Raw genomic sequence first — 18,759 nt, forward strand, 5'->3', positions numbered from 1 at the left:
CTTTTGGGTTATATATTGTTAGAATCATTTATTAATATGTTTTTATATTTCACATCTGCATGTAGGAAGATAACGTGAGACTAGTTATGAGTGCTGTTATTTGAACAAAATGTATTTATTTACAACACAGATGTACACATATACCCTTCAAAGTAAAAGCATAAGAAACACGACTTGTCTTCAAAGGAATCTTAAAGATGTGCGTAGTAATACATGTTTGAAGCAATGGATAATGGATGCATTGATAACCCACACAAGCATGTATGCACACACTCACACACACTTACCCCCCCCCCCCCTCATGTGCATACTCTCTCTCTCTCTCACACACACACACACACACACACACACACACACACACACACACACACACACACACACACACACACACACACACACACACACACACTCACTCAGTGACTTTTACATTCTCTCCTGTCTGTTGATCAGCATTACATCATGTTGTAATCAAAATGAATGGACTGTGGTATGAATGGTGTTTTCCCATAGCCTCTGCCTCTCCCTGTTATCAGGCTGAATCAAAACGCCAAGGGGAGGAGAACCATTGGCTATGCCAGTGTTCAGCCTTGTGACATAAAACACATCAATAGGACACAGGAATAGACTTTCAGAGGCCCTACATCACCGAAAAAATAGGAAACAACATGTTTGTGGGAAACACACTTGCAGTCTCCTGTCCACAGTTTTTTTTAGGGTTTGTGTGCATTAACTCAAACGCTGTATCTTGTTTATTAGCCTGTCATGATGTTTGCCATGTTCACACCTACATTATGCGTCTGTCCTCATGTCAACATAGTATGAAATGGATAAAATGACAAAACCTTGAACAACCAAAATGTTAGCTTCTCATTTACTGTGTTTAGCTTGATGTCACTGTGTTTGGAGTTAATCCAATATGTTATACGTATGTCTTAAGATTTTCATGACCCCAAATGGTCAGATAATTTTTTTTTACCAATGAAAACTTTGCTCCAGTAAAGGAACACATAATGAACTGATATGAAAGTGTAAAAAAAAAAAAAAAGGAAAGAAAGAATAAACTGGAAGTATAGGGTATAGCCATAGGAGCAGTAATACAAGATAGCTGTGTATGTGGATGGGCTGTGTGTACTGTATGTACATAAAACAAACAGGACATCTGAATCGCCATCACACTCTTACCATCCAAATAAAGGCCTGCGAGAAATGACAGACTGATCGAATCATCAGTTTATTCACTTTTTTTCTTTTAAAAATGCATTGTGATTTAATGAAGGGAGGGGGCAGGGGTCAAATTGAATGCAGAGGCGGCACACACATAGTGTGGAAAGAAATCAGAACAAAAAGAGAAAAAAGTTCACATCCTTTTTTTAAAAAATCTATTAGAAACAACATAATATGCAGAACAATACAATAGCATTTACAATACTTAAATTCCCAGTTCTTGTGAGAGTCCAGCGTAATTTTACAACAGTATACAGTATATTTTCTTTCTCCACTCGCTTCCCAAACAAGGGGTTGATATAGTTATACTTTTAATTTCTTTTCTCTTGCTTTCCCTCGTTCCATGTTTCAATCCACTATATTTTTTTAAAGGGCACCTTTTTTTGCTTTCTGAGTGTCCTTTCAGATACAGACATTGGCTTCTCCTTGGTCCAATTCCATTGTCCCAAAGAGTGGAGTGCTCTTCACAGGAAGTCTCTTTTGTTTGCCAAAGAGTCTAGAATATATCACCAGGTGCTGCATTCGCCAAAAGTATAGGCAAAGGACACAGTGTGTCTCTCGTGTGTCATCTATGCTCGCAATCGCAATCACTTTGAAAGGAGGAATCCATGTGAACCTAGAGGGCAGCTGCAAGAGGGCAAAAGTCTGTGCCCACTAGAGAAGATGCAGGGGTCTGTCGGGACAGGGGGTCATCTGTTTTTGGATGAGGTTGGATCTACTGTGCATCACTGCGGGCAGCCATGGGAGCTTTCCACGTTGCAGATACCAGCCGAATCAAATGTTGTTGGGTCTTGGAGGCGGACAGATGGCTTGCTGTTGGTTGTTCTCGCCAGGAAAGTGGAGGAGTTCCGTTCTCATGCTCCATAGGCCTCTGTGAGACAAGTGATCCCCTGGTTTGCCGTGCAGTGCTGAGGAAAGACAAGATTTTTAAAAAATGGTTTGTCATCAATGATACGTTTTGCACAAGTAAATGAGTTTGCATTTGTCTGCAAACATATCGGAGTCTGCTGTGAATGTCAGAATACAGAGGATTCATTTGAAACTTTCCAGTCAGACAGTATCACTGTTGTTTTGTGAAAGCCTTTATAACTTCAACCCGGGAAAAAACTAATCGTCCTGTGAAAGTCAACTGATCAGTGCTGATGCTGTAGCGACAACACTGTTTCAACCTGATGGCAGAGATATCTAAATGTGGTGTTTGTATAAGGGTTTAACAAAATAAAAACTCTAGTGGATGTATAACGTCATGCAAATGTTCATGAAGCTCTAAGCAAAATTTGCAAACTCTCTCCACCGGTCGGGCATAATCAATTTAACTACAAAAGAGACAACTGTTGAATGAGTTAGATGTCATTAATCATTTATTAAATAGGACAATAGATCCCACCCAGAAAACAGACTCTCACTTTATACTTTCAGGCCAATGTCAGGTGGACATGGTAGGACTTGCTGATAAGACCCTGGAGGAGTAGTATAGTATGTGGCAACTGCTGCTAACCAAACATAGCTATATACTGTTGTATGGGCAAGAATACAGACCCACATCTGCCCTTCACTTAGACTGTGTGGATGTGTATGAGAGAGAGGGAGAGGGAGAGGGAGGGAGGGAGAGAGAGAGAGAGAGAGAGAGAGGGAGCATTGGAGGGTTTAGCGAGTTAATCCTGCCCGCAGTAATGCTACTTTAACAGTACTAGAGGACTTAGAGACAAAACACACATCATCGACTTGAAGTGATACCAAGTTCCAGTACTTAACATTTCCTGGATAATCAGTTAAACTGGACTACAAGGAAACAGAAAATAAGCCTTTTATTTATCTTTGGACTGTTCACTACTCTGCATTTGTAAAACAATTAAAAACAATTCAGATGAATAGGCTACTAACAGTAGTAATAGTAAGTACAGATATAGAATTCAGTCTTGTTTCAAAGTACTGCAGTATAATTTGTAAAATGTCAGCCAAAACCCTTTAACCTGATGCAACCTGCTATATCAAACCTCATGTAACAATGGCAAATGAAGGAAAGAAATCTATCGTCACCCTCTTCCCTCCCTACAACAATAGCCTCCCATCCATCTCGGCAGGACGTAAAAATCACCATTGACGAACCACGGCCATTGTTGTCAAAACCAAAGAGGAGAGGTGAGGCTCACAACCCGCCCGTCACCTGAGAGCGCCCGGGGCCCGTCCACGCGTTGGGCACACACACACAAGAGGGCCACTACAGACTGACACAAAGGCAGGCAGGGAAAAGGACAATAGAGCAGTGAACGCAAGGGCCCTCATTTGTTATTCTTCCCCATCCATCACTTTTCACCTGGGCCACTGAGGAGAATAGGTGCGTCTTGTGTAAGAGAAGGGCGAACTATTATGTGTGCCATGCTATAGCTTCAATTAGCTTCCTTTCAAAAGCCTTAGGTGGTAGGGGTTACATATATTTCAGGACCTAATGGCATCAACAACTGTGACCTTTCTATTGTAGGACATAACCTGTGGCACTACAACAAGCTAAGCAATTAGCCATGCTAGTTTAAATGCAGTGCAGCAGCAATGCTCGTGCTTAAAGCAAATGGGCCATTGATTACCAATAAAATTAAAACATTTGTTTTGCAAAGTTTCAAACTTCAGGAAAAGACAATACTATTTGATTGACAAGTGACTTAACACCACAAGATAAATTATTACTATAAAATATCTGAATACATCGTCTGTTGGATATCTGCTGTTTTTGATGTTCATTGCTTTTGTATATGTAAACCTGGTTCTGGAAGTATCCTGATGATTGAAGGGAATCCATGTCAAGTGCCTAATAAACACCATGCATGCTTGAAAAAGGCTACATTGCTAATAAGGTTTTTCATTTAATAAGCCAATCAATACATTGAGCTGTAGGCCTCTTTTCTGAGACTCCAAGGGGGATTCCAGAAGGGCCAAATCAACAGGGACACACATTCACATGAACAATACGTGGGGGAACAAAATCCCCATTGGGACCTGTTTTTTTCAATGTTCGTTAATAGTAAAAGTTCATCCACCAGAAAGAGAAGTTGAGGGTGGGGGGCGTTGGTGGGAGGGTGCGTGGTAGTGGGGGAGAGGGGAGGGATCTTGACCCCTCAGCAGAAGGTTAACAAATTTGTGCTTAATGATTGGAGCAGTGAATCCTGGGACAAAGGGTCTCCAGCCGAGACCGGCAGCAAAGAGGTTACAGGCAGCGTTCACTCAAGCGTTCGAACCGACATTTTGGGAAAAGCTGAGAGTGGGAAGGGCCTAGGGAAAAATTCCATACGCTCTGCGCCATAATGAATTCTTCCACCCTGTGATATCTATTGTCCTAAAACTGAAAATTACAGTTTTCAGGGGCCACCCCTGGCTAATTTGGTGGAATGGGGAAAGCAGGGGAGAGGAAGCAGGGAAAAAAAGGGGGTAAGGGTCATCCGGGAGTCATTCTCGTCGCTATCAAAGGCTCAGCTCATTTCTGCTTGACTTGCTGGGCTTCATCCCGGCTGACAGGTGTATTGTTTCGCAAGGGGATATAAGCTCTGTAATCATCATTGGGTGGAAAGCATAACGCTTTTCACTAAGCAGGACTAATTGGCTTTAGTTTTAACTAATGTTGCAGTCTGACTGCTAGGCACACCTTCTGTATCAAGGCTCAGCACAATAACCGCTCAATTTAGCCCCGCAGTAACAAAACCTCAACTCAGCTAATGAAAATTGCTTATAAAATATAATGAACCAGTGCTCTCTTAATCAAATAAGATAACTGTTTCTCCCCCACCCCTCCCATAATAACCTATTAATTTAATTGGTCATGAAAGAATATAACACATCACTTACATTTAATTGGCCTAGAAAGGAAAGTAGCTATATTTGACGGAGACAAGCTAGTAGGTAGCAACGGCTAGCTAATGAAGCTGTAAAGAAACTACTATAGTCGTGAGGGAGAGTAGACATATTTCTGTCACCATCTCTCTCCCAGCTTCTATCTTCTTCCCTCCCTACTCCCTCTACCCCTCCCTTGTGTCGTTTACTCTTCTCTCATTCCCCATCTCTTCATCCACCCCTCCCTCTTTCTGTCTACCCCTCTCTCTCTCTCTCTCTCTCTCTCTCTCTCTCTCTCTCTCTCTCTCTCTCTCTCTCTCTCTCTCTCTCTCTCTCCATGTCGTTTCTCTTACTGTCTACTCTTCTCTGTGCTTTGCCCGTTTCGCAGAGGATTCCTCTGGTGGCCCAATTACGAGATTCAGCAGGCAAATTGAAGCTGTTTAAAGCAAGCTCTGCTGGGAAGGCTAGCAGCTGCTGGAAAGAGGCAGCTTGGACATGGTGAACCAGCCCTCATGTTTACACACTTGCACAAAGTAGCACAGACACACAAACACAGACACACACACAGACACACACAGAGACACACACACAGACACACACACACACACACACACACACACACACACACACACAGACACACACACACACACACACACACACACACACACACACACACACACACACACATCCGTTTCTATTACCATGTCTCCCTGCATTTGGATCCTGAAAGATGCCATTCGATGTGAGATTTCCTGTCTTTGCTTTTGGTTGTGGACATTCTTGACAGAAACAAGGGCTTCATATTTCCCTCCTAGCACGCACACATATGTACGCACATTCTGTGGAGGGTTAATGGTCTCTATTTTTGTAAACTGAATAAGTCAAATCCATTGGTCACACCTCTGGTGATGGCATATTTAATTTGGATCTAGTCAATTAGGCCCAGCTAAGCTCCATACCCTGCTGGCTACCTCCTCCATTTTGCACTAGTTGTGTCCCCTCCCTGTGCCAGGAGTAATCCTATTACCACACACACACACACACACACACACACACACACACACACACACACAGTGTGTACACATGACCAAATGCATGTATTTCACATATGAATGTTTGTGTTTGGTATACACACACTCACACAGTTATACATGCACACAGGTTAACACACGTGGTGTACCAACATGGACAAACACTAATACACACAAACACTAAAAAATTATGTTTCCCAACGATTGGACCCGTAGCCACGTTATACACACTGTGCACTGTGACAACACCAAGCCAGTATACATCCAGAATTATGTGGGAGTATATTTGGCCCTGGGGCGAGAGAGAGGGAGGGAGAGAAAGAGGGAGGGAGGGAGACAGGGGGAGAGGAGGTGTGAGAAAGAGAGAGAGAGAGCGACAGAGAGAGAGAGAAAAGGTGTTTGTGTGAAAGAGACAGAGGAGGAAAATTGACAGTGAGAAAAACCACAAAGAGGGATTGAGACAGAGAGAGACAGAGAGAGAGAGGGGGGGTGGGGTGGGGTGTATGGCTCCTCTAGCTGGTTAGTGTGTGTATTAATGTGGCTCATGCATCAACAGCAACCCGGCAGATTTATGACACTTAAGGGGCGCTCACTTCCCTCTCTCTCTCCTTCTCCTTGCACCAGCGACGACTGCATACATTTTTGCCAATCAGTCTGTTGCCATGGCAACGTCCTACCTGCCCCCCCCAGTCCCCCACTCTACCTCATCTCACCACCCACTCCCCTGTCCCGAACTATCCCCGCCTTATTCCCTTCTCATCACCCCTCTGCTCCTTTCCCTGTCTGTTTGAGACACACACACACACACACACACACACACACACACACACACACACGTACAAACTAAGAAATGTAGTAAATATGCATACATAACATTTTTGAATTTCTATATTAAGTATTGTTTTCAATCAAAATTTAACCGATCAATCATTCAAAATGTATTTGTAGCATAATCAATATCTTTATATCGTATGAGAACATTTATACAAATACATGGAACTGTCTGATTTTCTCTCTCCCCCCTCTGTCTTTCTTCCTCTCTTTACCTTGTTTTATCTTTTTGAAAACATTCCCTTCTATCCTCTCTTCCATGATATGAAGGATGTTCAGTCCTGGAGTGATATGTGAGAAAGCTAAGCAGCTACACACAAACACACACACGCACGCACGCACACACACACACACACACACACACACACACACACACACACACACACACACACACACACACACACACACACACACATTTCATACTCAAAGAGTTACAAGGTTGTGATCAAAGGCTCTTATCACCAGGCTGAGGGTGGGACATTAGGAGAAAGAGAGTAACAGAAAAATCAGCCTTGGAAGAACATGAGCGTATTTAAAAAAAAATAAAACTATTTACAGTAAAAAAGTACAAATTATTCAGAACTACATTAGTTTTGAGAAAAGCCACCAAACAATGACGTATGCTTTCTACGTAAAATAACTTTTGCATAACGATTTTCCAGTACATGGTAACAAAATGACAGAAATCTGTCAAAAACTGTATGTCAGTGTGTCATTTAGTATACTTACATCCCCCTTTGTGTTGCGATTGGTCGAACTCTGGCGGGGCTACATGTAGTGCCACTGACCTTCCATGCCCATGTTCATGCCCATTCCACCCATTGGTCCTAAGGAACACAGAGGGAGTGAATTCAAATGCAAAACCGTGTCTGTGCAATCAAACACAGTTATTTTAGCTTATTTAAAAAGACAGCAAATGCTTTTAAATTGTGTTAAGTGAACGCAACCAAGTGCAACCAGGAAAATGTTTGCCAACACTTAAGGGGAAAACACTGAGGTAAATACCGGAGATGTTATTTTTTTTCTATGAAACCTGACCGACAACATAGCAGAGGAGCATGGTGGCTTAACTCTGTCAGGGCGAGGTGTGTTGAAGGGGGGGGGGTTAAGTAGCCTGGCAGTTTATCCAAACCTGCTGACTTTGAGTGGAAGGTGAGATAGGGTTAGAGTCTTGAGAGAATCCCAGAAAACAGGGGATAGAGGAGGAGGAGAGGAGCTTAAGGACAAACTCTAGGATTAGACCTGATGGCGTGAGAGAGAGAGAGAGAGAGAGAGAGAGAGAGAGCATAGGGAGTGGGAGTGAGGAAGGAGATGGTTGTGTAATGTGATTGACCACACCTGTTCTGGTTTGTGTGTGTCGAGGGTGGGGGAGGTAGCGGTGTGTGTCTGTGTGTGTACAGTATGTGTGTCTGAGCAGTGTCTATCTTTTTCACTGTGTTTGAGGGTGCACGTACTGCCCAGCTTACACCTAAACCATCAAATGACGCCCATATAGCTGCCTTTATGTGCTGGGAAAGACGTGCAAAGACGAGGGAAATTGCTGGTAGAGTAACCCACCGACATGGCAGGGTGCTGAATGAAACCCACTGACACTTAGATTTGATGTTAGAAGATGAGAAAGGAGAGCATACGGGTGAGAAAAAAGAAGGGATGAAAGGAGTAAAAATACTTAAGGGAAGGACTGATGAGGAAAGACACGAGAAGATGGGGGAAAAAAGTGGGGCAAACGTATGAAAATAAAAAATTACAGTAGAAAGATGGGAAGAGTGAGGGAGGGAGGGAGGAAAGAAAAAGGGACAGACACACAGAGAAAGCCTTACCAGGTGGTCTGATTCCCATGTGCTGCTGGCCGTCCATGACGAAGCCCCCCATTGGCTGGCCATCTGGATTGTAGGGAGCTCCTTGACTTACTGTGTGGATGGAGGGAGGAGACAGAGGGGGGAGGGAGGGATAGAGGGATTGGAGGGAGGAGACGGAGTGGTCAATTAGTGCTTTTAATTAAGGCTCAGTGGCCGAAGCGCGGATCATCTGCTGGCCGGTGCACGCACAGGGAGCCGCCGTTGTTTTTGTCAACGTCATTCATGCTCCGTGTCTGTCCAGCCAGCCTGCCCTCTGTTAGCCACTGGTAGACTTTTAACGCGTCTAAATGCTTCTAATCGGGATCAGACTAAGAGAGTTCAACACACAGTAAACTAAGACACACACAAGGACTTTTGTTTTACAATGAGATTTGAGCCATCTGGGAGATGTGACAACCGCTCATACACATTGAAAGCTCATCAAATGTGTTAGCATCACTAGAGTCGTCTGAATAAAATACATTTCAATTTATTCTTTAACATAAAGTATTTATTTTTTGAAGAAGCTTTAAGGTTGGTAAAGTCATGTCAAATGCAACATCGTTGCTATGTAATGCCAAGGTGGTTGTTACATGTCACTTAAATAATACACATTGTGACCTTTAATTGCCACTTTATCAATGTATGAATATACACATGATCAAAAGAACAAAATGAGCTCCAGACTGACGCTGCTGTGATCAGTCATTCTTGCTGAGTGGCTTCAGAATCAGCTCCGACCTAAATGCTTTATCTAATAAATACTGCCTTTAACTGAGCCGCAACCATAAGTGAAACCTGATACAGTTCTCTTTTTTATGCTGGCCTCCATTGTTCTCATAGAAATCCACTTACCTTCGATTCAGGCTTTTTGGGGGTCAGTCAAGCAAAAGCAAGAACTCAACCCCACTGAATGCCTTTGAACTTTACTGCGCCCCTAATGCCACCCTGACCTCTGACCCCTATTACAGGTAATAAAGTTTACAGCAGTCCAAACCAAGCCATGCACCAGGGGGACCGCTCACTCACTTCCCTCGCCCCCTCGGGGTGGGGGGGGGGGGAGGTCTGGAGCCAAAAAGCCAAACAATGGTCACCCAAAAAAAGAAACGGGTGTAGCTTGTTTTATGTTTTGGTTTGAGATAGGGAAGAAGGGTTGAGTGTTTATTTTCACTTTGCCTTGTTGGCAAAGGAGGGAGGAGAGGGTTAAGAGCAAAGTTTACTGAAGAACACAGCTAGTTTTGTTTATGGGCTGAGACATATAAATCCACTCATTTTCAGCCAAATCATTATCTTTTATAAATTAATAAATTGTTTCTCACCTCAAATGGCACAAAGTTTAATGGTTGCTGTTAATGTTGTAATGTTTTGGTTTCTTAATTTTAGTGGTCAGTCACGAAGGGGAAAAGCCCCAGGAGGTTTTTGGACATTCCAAGATGGGGGTATATCAATCCTGTATTTACCAGCTGAGGGGCCTCCGGGTGCATGGAGTGTGGACGGCTTTCGCCTGCGTGACTTGAATACAGTAACTATAGGAGACTTGCCTGCACGGTTTGACTGGTCGATCATGGGCTGGACTATTCTCCTCCTGGCATTAATGAACCTGGAGCAGAGGAAGAGAAGGAGGAAGAGGAGGGTGGATGGAAGGAGGAAGGAGGGAGGGAGGAGGAGGAAGAAGGGACAAGGACACAGAAACACAGTCAGTGTCAATCTCAAAACAAGATCGGGCAGAAATTTGCTGACTAAGACCATGAAAATCTTGGCACACAAAATGAAAACAAACACATTGCCAACCAAGCCTCTTTTCCCCTTAGTTTAACCATAACAGTGACATGTTGGAATTATGCTCCCCTAAGCAACCATGAACCGCTGGTAAAGCCCCAATAGAGCAACGGCAAAAGTCACTTCTTAACAGCTTCCACAACCGAGGCAGTTGTCTCTCTCAAAATGTACAAGTCCACAACTTGTAGAAACTTGCACAGCCTCAGCTTATACACACAGGCACATTGGGCTGAACACTGGGGTCTTTGTGGGGCGAAGCTTAACCAGGATTTTCTCTCTGCTTGTTTGAAACATGTCGACCCATCTCGCTTTGTTGGAGATGTTCCACCTTACGATGAGCTGACATTGCTGACTGTTTAACACACTGTGGGCTTGGAGGCTCGGCAGTGTGGGAAGTGTTGCTGACAGAAACATGTCACTTTGCCACCGGTGAGAGGCAATGTTTTTGGTGATACTCTGCTAAGACAGGTGACCATGTGTTACTCTGTGACAGCAGGAGTTTTTTTGTGTCTGTGTGTCTGTGTGTGTGTGTGTGTGTGTGTGTGTGTGTGTGTGTGTGTGTGTGTGTGTGTGTGTGTGTGTGTGTGTGTGTGTGTGTGTGTGTGTGTGTGTGTTTTCACAGGAGCAGGGTTTGGTACATTTAGCCTTGGACAAACCCCTTTACCCTGTGACCTCCAATAAAAGCACACGGACAGACCATTTATTGTGCACAGAGACACACACACACACACAAACTGCTACTCATATTCAAATCTACTAATCACTGGTTTTTAACTACACACACACACACACACACATACACACACATACACACACACACACACACACACACACACACACACACACACACACACACACACTCTTAATCTCTCTCCCTCCCCTTCATCCATTCACACACATTCACGCCCTCGCACACACTCACACAGGCAGGGCTCTGGCCTTGCTCAGCCTAACCCCTTGTGAAATGACCCTTTGACCTGTACTGACCCGAAGGAGAGAGGGCTCTTGGGGCTTCTGACTTGATTTATGTGTTCCTGCTGTTGCCCCACCGGACACTTCTATTTCAGCTCTGAAAGGGGGGGCATTAGCCCAACTTTAAGGCAACAATAGTCGCGCAAAAACTTCTGAAGCTGGAAAAAAAGAAGCATTTAAGAGATCTAGGAACGGAGAGGAGAGGAGAGGAGAGGAGGAGGAGGAGGGGGGGGGACAGAGACAAAGGGACACTGGCTGTTGTGTGCATCGGTTTGATCCCTAATTAGTGAATGGAACCCTCTCTCATTATATCTCTTTAATATTCCTTCTGTAACTGCTTTATGGGGCTCCTCCTCTTTTTTCTGCCCTCTATCTATCCTTTATCACCTTCTAAAAAGACAGAGCTGCAGGGGAATGATGAGATAGAGGGTGGCAGAGACAGATTGCCAGAGAAAGGGAGAGGAATGAGTAGCAGCCTGATCATTTCCCCCTGCAATGTTTTCTAGATATATAATTGCTCAGATTTACATTCAAGATGTGTTTTAAAAAGAATAATACATTTTTAACAGCGCTTGCCAGAGGAGCTTTATGTGATGTGTAATGAAAATAAAGTGGTGTGGATATATCTGAGCTTTATGCTTGGGCAATCCTGATCTCGATTGGTTACAATAAAGTATGTTGAACTGGAATTAGTGGGGGGGAGACAGAAACAGAAAGAGCTAGGGAGGAATGCAAGAATGCACTGACATGGCAGAGCACCATCAAATGAGGGAACGTCTGGAGTTTTATCACCAACACCCCCTCCCTCCCTTCCTCCCTTCATCCCTACCCTGTTTTGCTGGGGGAGATATGGGAGGAGGAGAGAGGGAGAGGGCAAAGGAGGGTTGAGGAGGCCTGAGCATTCCTTTAGTAGCTCTCCTCACTCCTCCTCTCCTCTCCTTACCAGGCCCTTTATATAGAAGGGACGAGGTCAACTTGAGGCCAGCGCTGGCTAACTGTTGACCTCCTTCTCTTCACCTCCTTCCTCTTTCTGTCTTCCATTGCAGTCCCCCTTGCTTCTCTTTTTCCTCTCTCTCTCACTTTCTATTCCTTCCACTGTCTTTCCTGCAAAATGTGGTTCCTTCCCTTACCTTCCTTCGAAAATACACTGATGCAACAAAGCACGTGGTTTTAGCAATAGGTGTGCAGCGCTACTTAGAACGCCTAGCATTCGTTCCTGGGTAAAAGTGGCTCAGGAAGGAATGTGATGGGACTGGTAACTTGATGTGACCTTCAATACATACGGCACCATGGCTTATTTACTCTATTGACTATGTATCAATGAAGTCAAAATCCAACTATCAATGCTATGCTACGCTGTGGCTGGTATAGGCCTACAAGTGCTATTGCGGCCAGAGTAACTACAGTGACTGTTGCTTGTCATACCTCCCTGACTGTCCCTCTCTCTGTATCTGTTTCCTTCTCCTGCTTGCTCTCCCTCCTTATCATTCCTTCCCTGTGTGGTGGAAACTGGCGGTACACCTCCCAGCAGCAAACCCACACTCCTCTAGCCCACCAAACCCCCCCCCCCCCCACCCCCCTCTTTGCAAAAACTCTCGCCGGTTTCCTGTCCCCGTCGTCCCCATATCTGAGGCCAGATGCACCATGGGGGCTGGAACAAAGGATAAAATGCCTCTCATAATAGCAGCCAGGGGAACGGAGCGATGGAGAGAGGGAGAATGGGAGGGAAGGAGGAGTGAAAGAGAGAGAGAAAGAGAGAGAGAGAGAGTCAAGGGGTGGGGGGCGGAGGGGCGAGGAAAGGGGGCTCTGGTCTGCAAACCAGACACTCTTGCTGTGACCGTTAATAAGCTGACAGAGAGAAAGACTGTGAGAAAGGGAGAGGTAAGGGTCAGGGGAGAGAAAAAAAGAAGGGAATCAAGAGAGAGGAAATAAGAAAGGGAGAAGAGAAAGAGAGATAAAGAGTGATAGAGGGACAGGGAGGAGAGAGAGAGAGAGGGAGAGGAGAGGAGAGAAAAGCGGAGCTCCTCTATTAGGGGGAGTGAGGCTTCACCTTTGCATGACCCCTGGGTGCTATAGGGCCAGTGTTTATGGCCTGTTCATTCCCCTGCCTCCCATCACAACACAATGAGCTGCACTATTCAGCTCTGCATAGCGCCAACAATAGCTGGGCTATTTTGGCGTGACACACCATTGGTGGTACGCCTAAAGTTGGGCAAAAAAGACAAGCAGGAGGAAAGGAAAATGACTTGAAATAAAGTGCAAACACTGACAGGGGCATAAGTTTGATTCCGACCGTGGGCACACGTGCTTGACATATGCATGCACCCATGGTACAGAGTATCAAAAAACATGTCGGCCATATGCTATGCTACAACCCAAGGCATACAAGGAAACTGGGGGGGTATTTTATTCTTTGTTGTTCTCCCTCCAATCTATTTCTCCTCTGAGATTGTTAATGTCTGGATCAAACCTCCCGCCCCTGTCCCTCCTTCTCTGGAAAGAGTGGAACTGATTGCGACGGCATCTGCCAAGCCCTTGCTAATGTCCTATTCTCATTACACCAGAGACACACACACACAAACACACACACACACACACACGCACACACACACACACACACACACACACACACACACACACACACACACACACACACACACACACACAGAGCTGAGGCAGCCGCACACAGGTGTACACGAAGCACACGTGAAATGCCCAATTAAAAGCAAGAAATTGTCTTTTTCATCAGCTGCCTTTGTTGCGTGACCAATTAGGGGATAATTTAATAACGAGCAGTGGAAAGATGCAGATTGGATATACAAAAGGTTACTCTGCAAGCTCGTTGATTTAAATTCATGTGGAGTTCTCAATTTCTGTGGCACACATACTCACACACACACACCAACAGTCACACATACCTCCTGAGCCTACCACCGATATTATATTAGTAATGTGAGACACACTGAAACACACAAATGTGCACATACACATGTCCTCTGCACTTACTACAAATAGTACATTAGTAATCTGAGAAAATGTCCGCACACACACAAGCACCCTGGCCTGCACACACACACACCACACATTTATACACACAAACAACGCATCAGGACCTGGAGGTGGATTTCAGCACACGCCGACAGAGGTTTACATGCATATTCAAATCTGAGAGTGGCTTATAATAACTGTGTAACCGCACACTCCTCCCAGCTGCCAATCAATGTTATTTAAAAGCACTAAAGAAAGCGAGCTCTGACGGGTGGAATCATGTTGCTTATCATCAGGTTGTCACTGCGCGGCTACCATCGATTGTCTGCTGCTCAACCACAATTAACGCCTTGCCCATATATTCTGCCTACTCCCTGGTGAACACACGTGTGCACACACACAACACACACTCACTCACACACACACACACACACACACACACACACACACACACACACAAACACACACACAACCACCATGCAAACTTAAACACTGTTCTGTTACTTTATCTGAATAAGTTTGGAAGTTTAAAAATAACTTTTTTAACCAATCCTGTCATGATAAAAGCCATATACAAATTAAAGCTAGATAACAAAATGTAGGAAAAAGCTAAAACCACACAGAAGCAGTTGGTGTGCGCTTGTGCACCGACAAAAATACAGTTTCCAGTCATAAATCACAAGATAAGCATTACAGCATGTCGGTGCTAACACACACACAATATGCACCCAATTCCAATAGTTATGTCACCCCTTAAATCCCTGCAGAACTTCATTGTCAAGACAGACAGCTGTCAAGTTAACTCATGAATCACCTCCCTTTCTTTTCCCATTTCAACATCCCTTTTTCTCCTTCTCAGTGTTTTTCTCAGGCCAGATGCTTGGATAAGATGCTTAAGATAAGTTTAAATAAACTAATGCAGCTGCTTGTAAAACTTTTTTGTGTAAATTTGCCACACACACAAATCCACAAATGGGCAAGAGATGGGAAACAGGGCATGGATTGAAACAAGTTGAATACCTGCGCTCACAAGCGCCCACAAGGTAGATTAAGAAAATTAATAAATAAGGTATGGAGACACTGAAGGCAGCATCGTCAGTGTGACTGCTGTGCAGCAATGTAAGTGCTTTTAAAAATGTTAACCTAAATATTTGCCTCATATTTATTTTTATTTTAATAATTACAGGACTGTCAGGAGTCTAGGGAGAAGCTTACCTAGCCAACAGGGAAGGCAGAGTGCAATGTATGGACAATGCAAATATTTAACTTTCAAATATTTGTCTGTGTCTATTTTTATTGAAACACCCATATCGCCCAACAGACATAAAAACACATAAGCATATGTAAATGCACAGAAAGATTAAAAAACATGCCACACAAACACACACAAGTAAGGGTGAAGTGAGGTCATGTAGGAGTCACTTGATCCAGTCTGAGTGCTTCAGCTAGGCTGTTATTAGAAAGGAGGCCTGTGCTTTGAGTCAGCAAATCATATAAGTCTTTATTGGCAGGCAAGTAGTTTACTGAGCCATCTCCAAATGCATGCATAGCTATGTACAGACACACACACACTGACACACATACACATTCTGTGCATGCTGGTCTGCTGGTCCAGCTCCTAATAACTTGAGGTGGATTAGTTGGATCCAGTGCCACATATGGAGGGAAACATAAGAAAACAGTGTGAAATTTAAAAGGAGCTTTAGACTGAGAGCAGCCATGGGGTCATTTAATCCCCATTACTGCACACACATAAAATACAAGTTTGTAAGCGCACACACACGCAGACACACTCTGTTGCTCCACTACCCAAGAGCCCAGTGTCCATTAAGAGAGCCATGAATCTACCACTTAAGCTGGTTTTACAGAGTGAAGGGACAGGGTGTGTAACCACACACACTCTCACGCACACAAACAGGAGACAAGCTTAGTGTGTACGTAATGTTTAGTGTGTATGCCTGTGTCCATGACAACCAGGTGCCTGTCAAAGTTATAGAGAGGAAATGTTGCCCATTCGAGAAACATACATTAACGTATTGGCTATGACTGGGCTGGCTCTGCAACACTCACTGACTGCTAAATAGGACTCGCCAAAAGGCAAAATATAAACAGGGGGAGTGAGAGGGGAAGTTCAGATTACAAGCGGCAAAGAAGAAGAAAAAACTAAGAAATAAAGGCAGAGAAAAAGAATAAGACATCAGAAGGGAGCGTGTAGCTGCCACATGTGACCTCCGTCCCTCTCTTTATCTCAGTTCCTGCTTCCCTTCACACAGTCTTGGACATAGTTAGCCAGTCATCCATCAATGCCAGAGAGAGGGGTATGGCTTCAAGCATGGCCTGAAACAACATGGCCGTCCTGCTCTACCCACTCTACAAACACTACATTGGACAGAGCCTGTGTCCATTATCCTTTGGGCTAAGGTCAAAATGTATGTGGATCAATTTGTGTGTGTATGAGTGTCTTGCTCCATATGTATGTGATCAGAGGCTCTGTAAGCCTTACTCTACTTGTGTATGTTTTTGAGTTTTATTTATTTCTTTTTTGAAGGGGAGTGGGGGGTGTACAAGTATTTGCATGTAAATACATAAAGTGTGTGCTAGTTCTTCCCACTTTATACACATGTAAATACAAAACCTGGCGATATAATGAAGAAAAAAATCTAGGTTTACACAAACACACACTCTCTCTCTCTCACACACACACACACACACACACACACACACACACACACAGATGACCGAGCTAGTGTTGCTGACAGGGCTTGCAGTAGGGACTGCTGCAAACAAACACACAGCAATTGACCTAAATCCACCCCCCAAACTGCGCGTGTCATATCCTGTCTCTGCGCGTGTCACTTCCCCCTGCTGGCTCACAGCGGCCATCTCTACGGGGGATCCCTCTGCCTGCCCAGAAACTAGTAAAGGCAGTTTTAGGCAGTCGACATCCTCAGTCAGCAAACACCAAGGAGTAGAAGTGATGAAAAAGAGGAGTAGCATTTGGAAAGGAAACTGATTGGATAACGATTTAATAGATTGTTTTACAGAGGGGACAAGCTGACATTTAATTATTAGGTTGTTATTATTAGCGCTGATCTGCTTAAAATCATTTGTAAAGTCTCAACACAGCAGAAACTGTTAGCCTCATTATTTTATGCTTTGTCTGCAAATCCTTAGGACCATGATTTACCTTAATCTATGAAATCAAAGTCAGTTATTTCGCCTGTTTATTGGAGGAGAAAGTGTCCAAGATTTTTTGCAATATGTGTAATTTTGGCAAAAAAAAGAACACTTGCCCCTTGCTGATTCACTCAACAGCATTTGATCAAGACGAGAAAAACATCAGCGTGAGAACAACAACTGACTGATGTCGGCGAAAAGACGACAGCGACCATGTGTGCTTCAGCACAGACCCTGGCATTCACGTTCTGCCGCCTTTCATGTTTCGGACCCCCCCCCACCCCCTCCGCTGCTACAAAAGAAGGATGAAAAGCAAGGGAGAGGAGCGGGGAGAAAAGAGGAGGTAATAAAAAAGACTGGGAGAGAGGCGAATGAAGAGAAATGCAGGTTTGGCCTCAGGCGGCACGCTGTGATGTAAGAGAAACAGAGAGTGAGAGGAAGAAAGAGGGAGAAAGGGGGGGAGGAGAGATGGTGTTCGGTTCACAGTGTGTCTTTGCACATGGACACCTATACGTGTATAAGCACACACACAAGTCTACACACATTTCTGTTGACACAATACAGTAAAAACAGGGTCGTGTCTGTACAGGCGAAGGATTCCTGTAAAAGGCTATTGGTAGCAACATACTTTCAACCGAGGGAAGAAAATGTTGTTTTTGAAATCATTTTCACATTTTAACTCTAAAAGTGTTGAAATCTGAGGGGGTGAGGTCATACCTAGTGAAACATGTGTGTTCATGTGTGTGTGTGTGTGTGTGTGTGTGTGTGTGTGTGTGTGTGTGTGTGTGTGTGTGTGTGTGTGTGTGTGTGTGTGTGTGTGTGTGTGTGTGTGGTATTTGCTTTAATGTCAGGGAGTTTCAGGCTGAAGCAACTTGACAGAGCTGCAGTGTATGAAACAGGCTCTAGGGCATGGACTGAAACTGGTCCTGCTAATTCCAAAACACACACACATGCACGCACACACACACACACACACACACACACACACACACACACACACACACACACACACACACACACACACACACACACACACACACACCTCAGAAGGCTTTCTGCGAACAAGTTCTAGCATCTCGATCTCTCTCTAGCCTCTA

At 44.2% G+C, this 18,759-nt stretch overlaps 1 protein-coding gene across 1 annotated transcript in view; it reads right to left on the minus strand.

The window, feature by feature from the left end:
• Window positions 1–316: 316 nt before the first annotated feature.
• Window positions 317–18,759, minus strand: part of meis1b (Meis homeobox 1 b) — an 80,554-nt gene continuing 62,111 nt past the window's right edge. Inside the window, exons 10-13 of the mRNA XM_080036725.1 lie at window positions 10,288–10,346; window positions 8,729–8,818; window positions 7,638–7,735; window positions 317–2,132 (exon numbers count right to left, since the gene is read on the minus strand). Coding sequence (XP_079892851.1) covers window positions 7,677–7,735; window positions 8,729–8,818; window positions 10,288–10,346 — 208 coding nt within the window. The 3' untranslated portion in view covers window positions 317–2,132; window positions 7,638–7,676. The remainder of the gene's footprint in view (window positions 2,133–7,637; window positions 7,736–8,728; window positions 8,819–10,287; window positions 10,347–18,759) is intronic.

This window comes from Ammodytes marinus (genome assembly GCF_949987685.1).
Source record: "Ammodytes marinus genome assembly, chromosome: 11".
Lineage (NCBI taxonomy): Eukaryota > Metazoa > Chordata > Actinopteri > Uranoscopiformes > Ammodytidae > Ammodytes > Ammodytes marinus.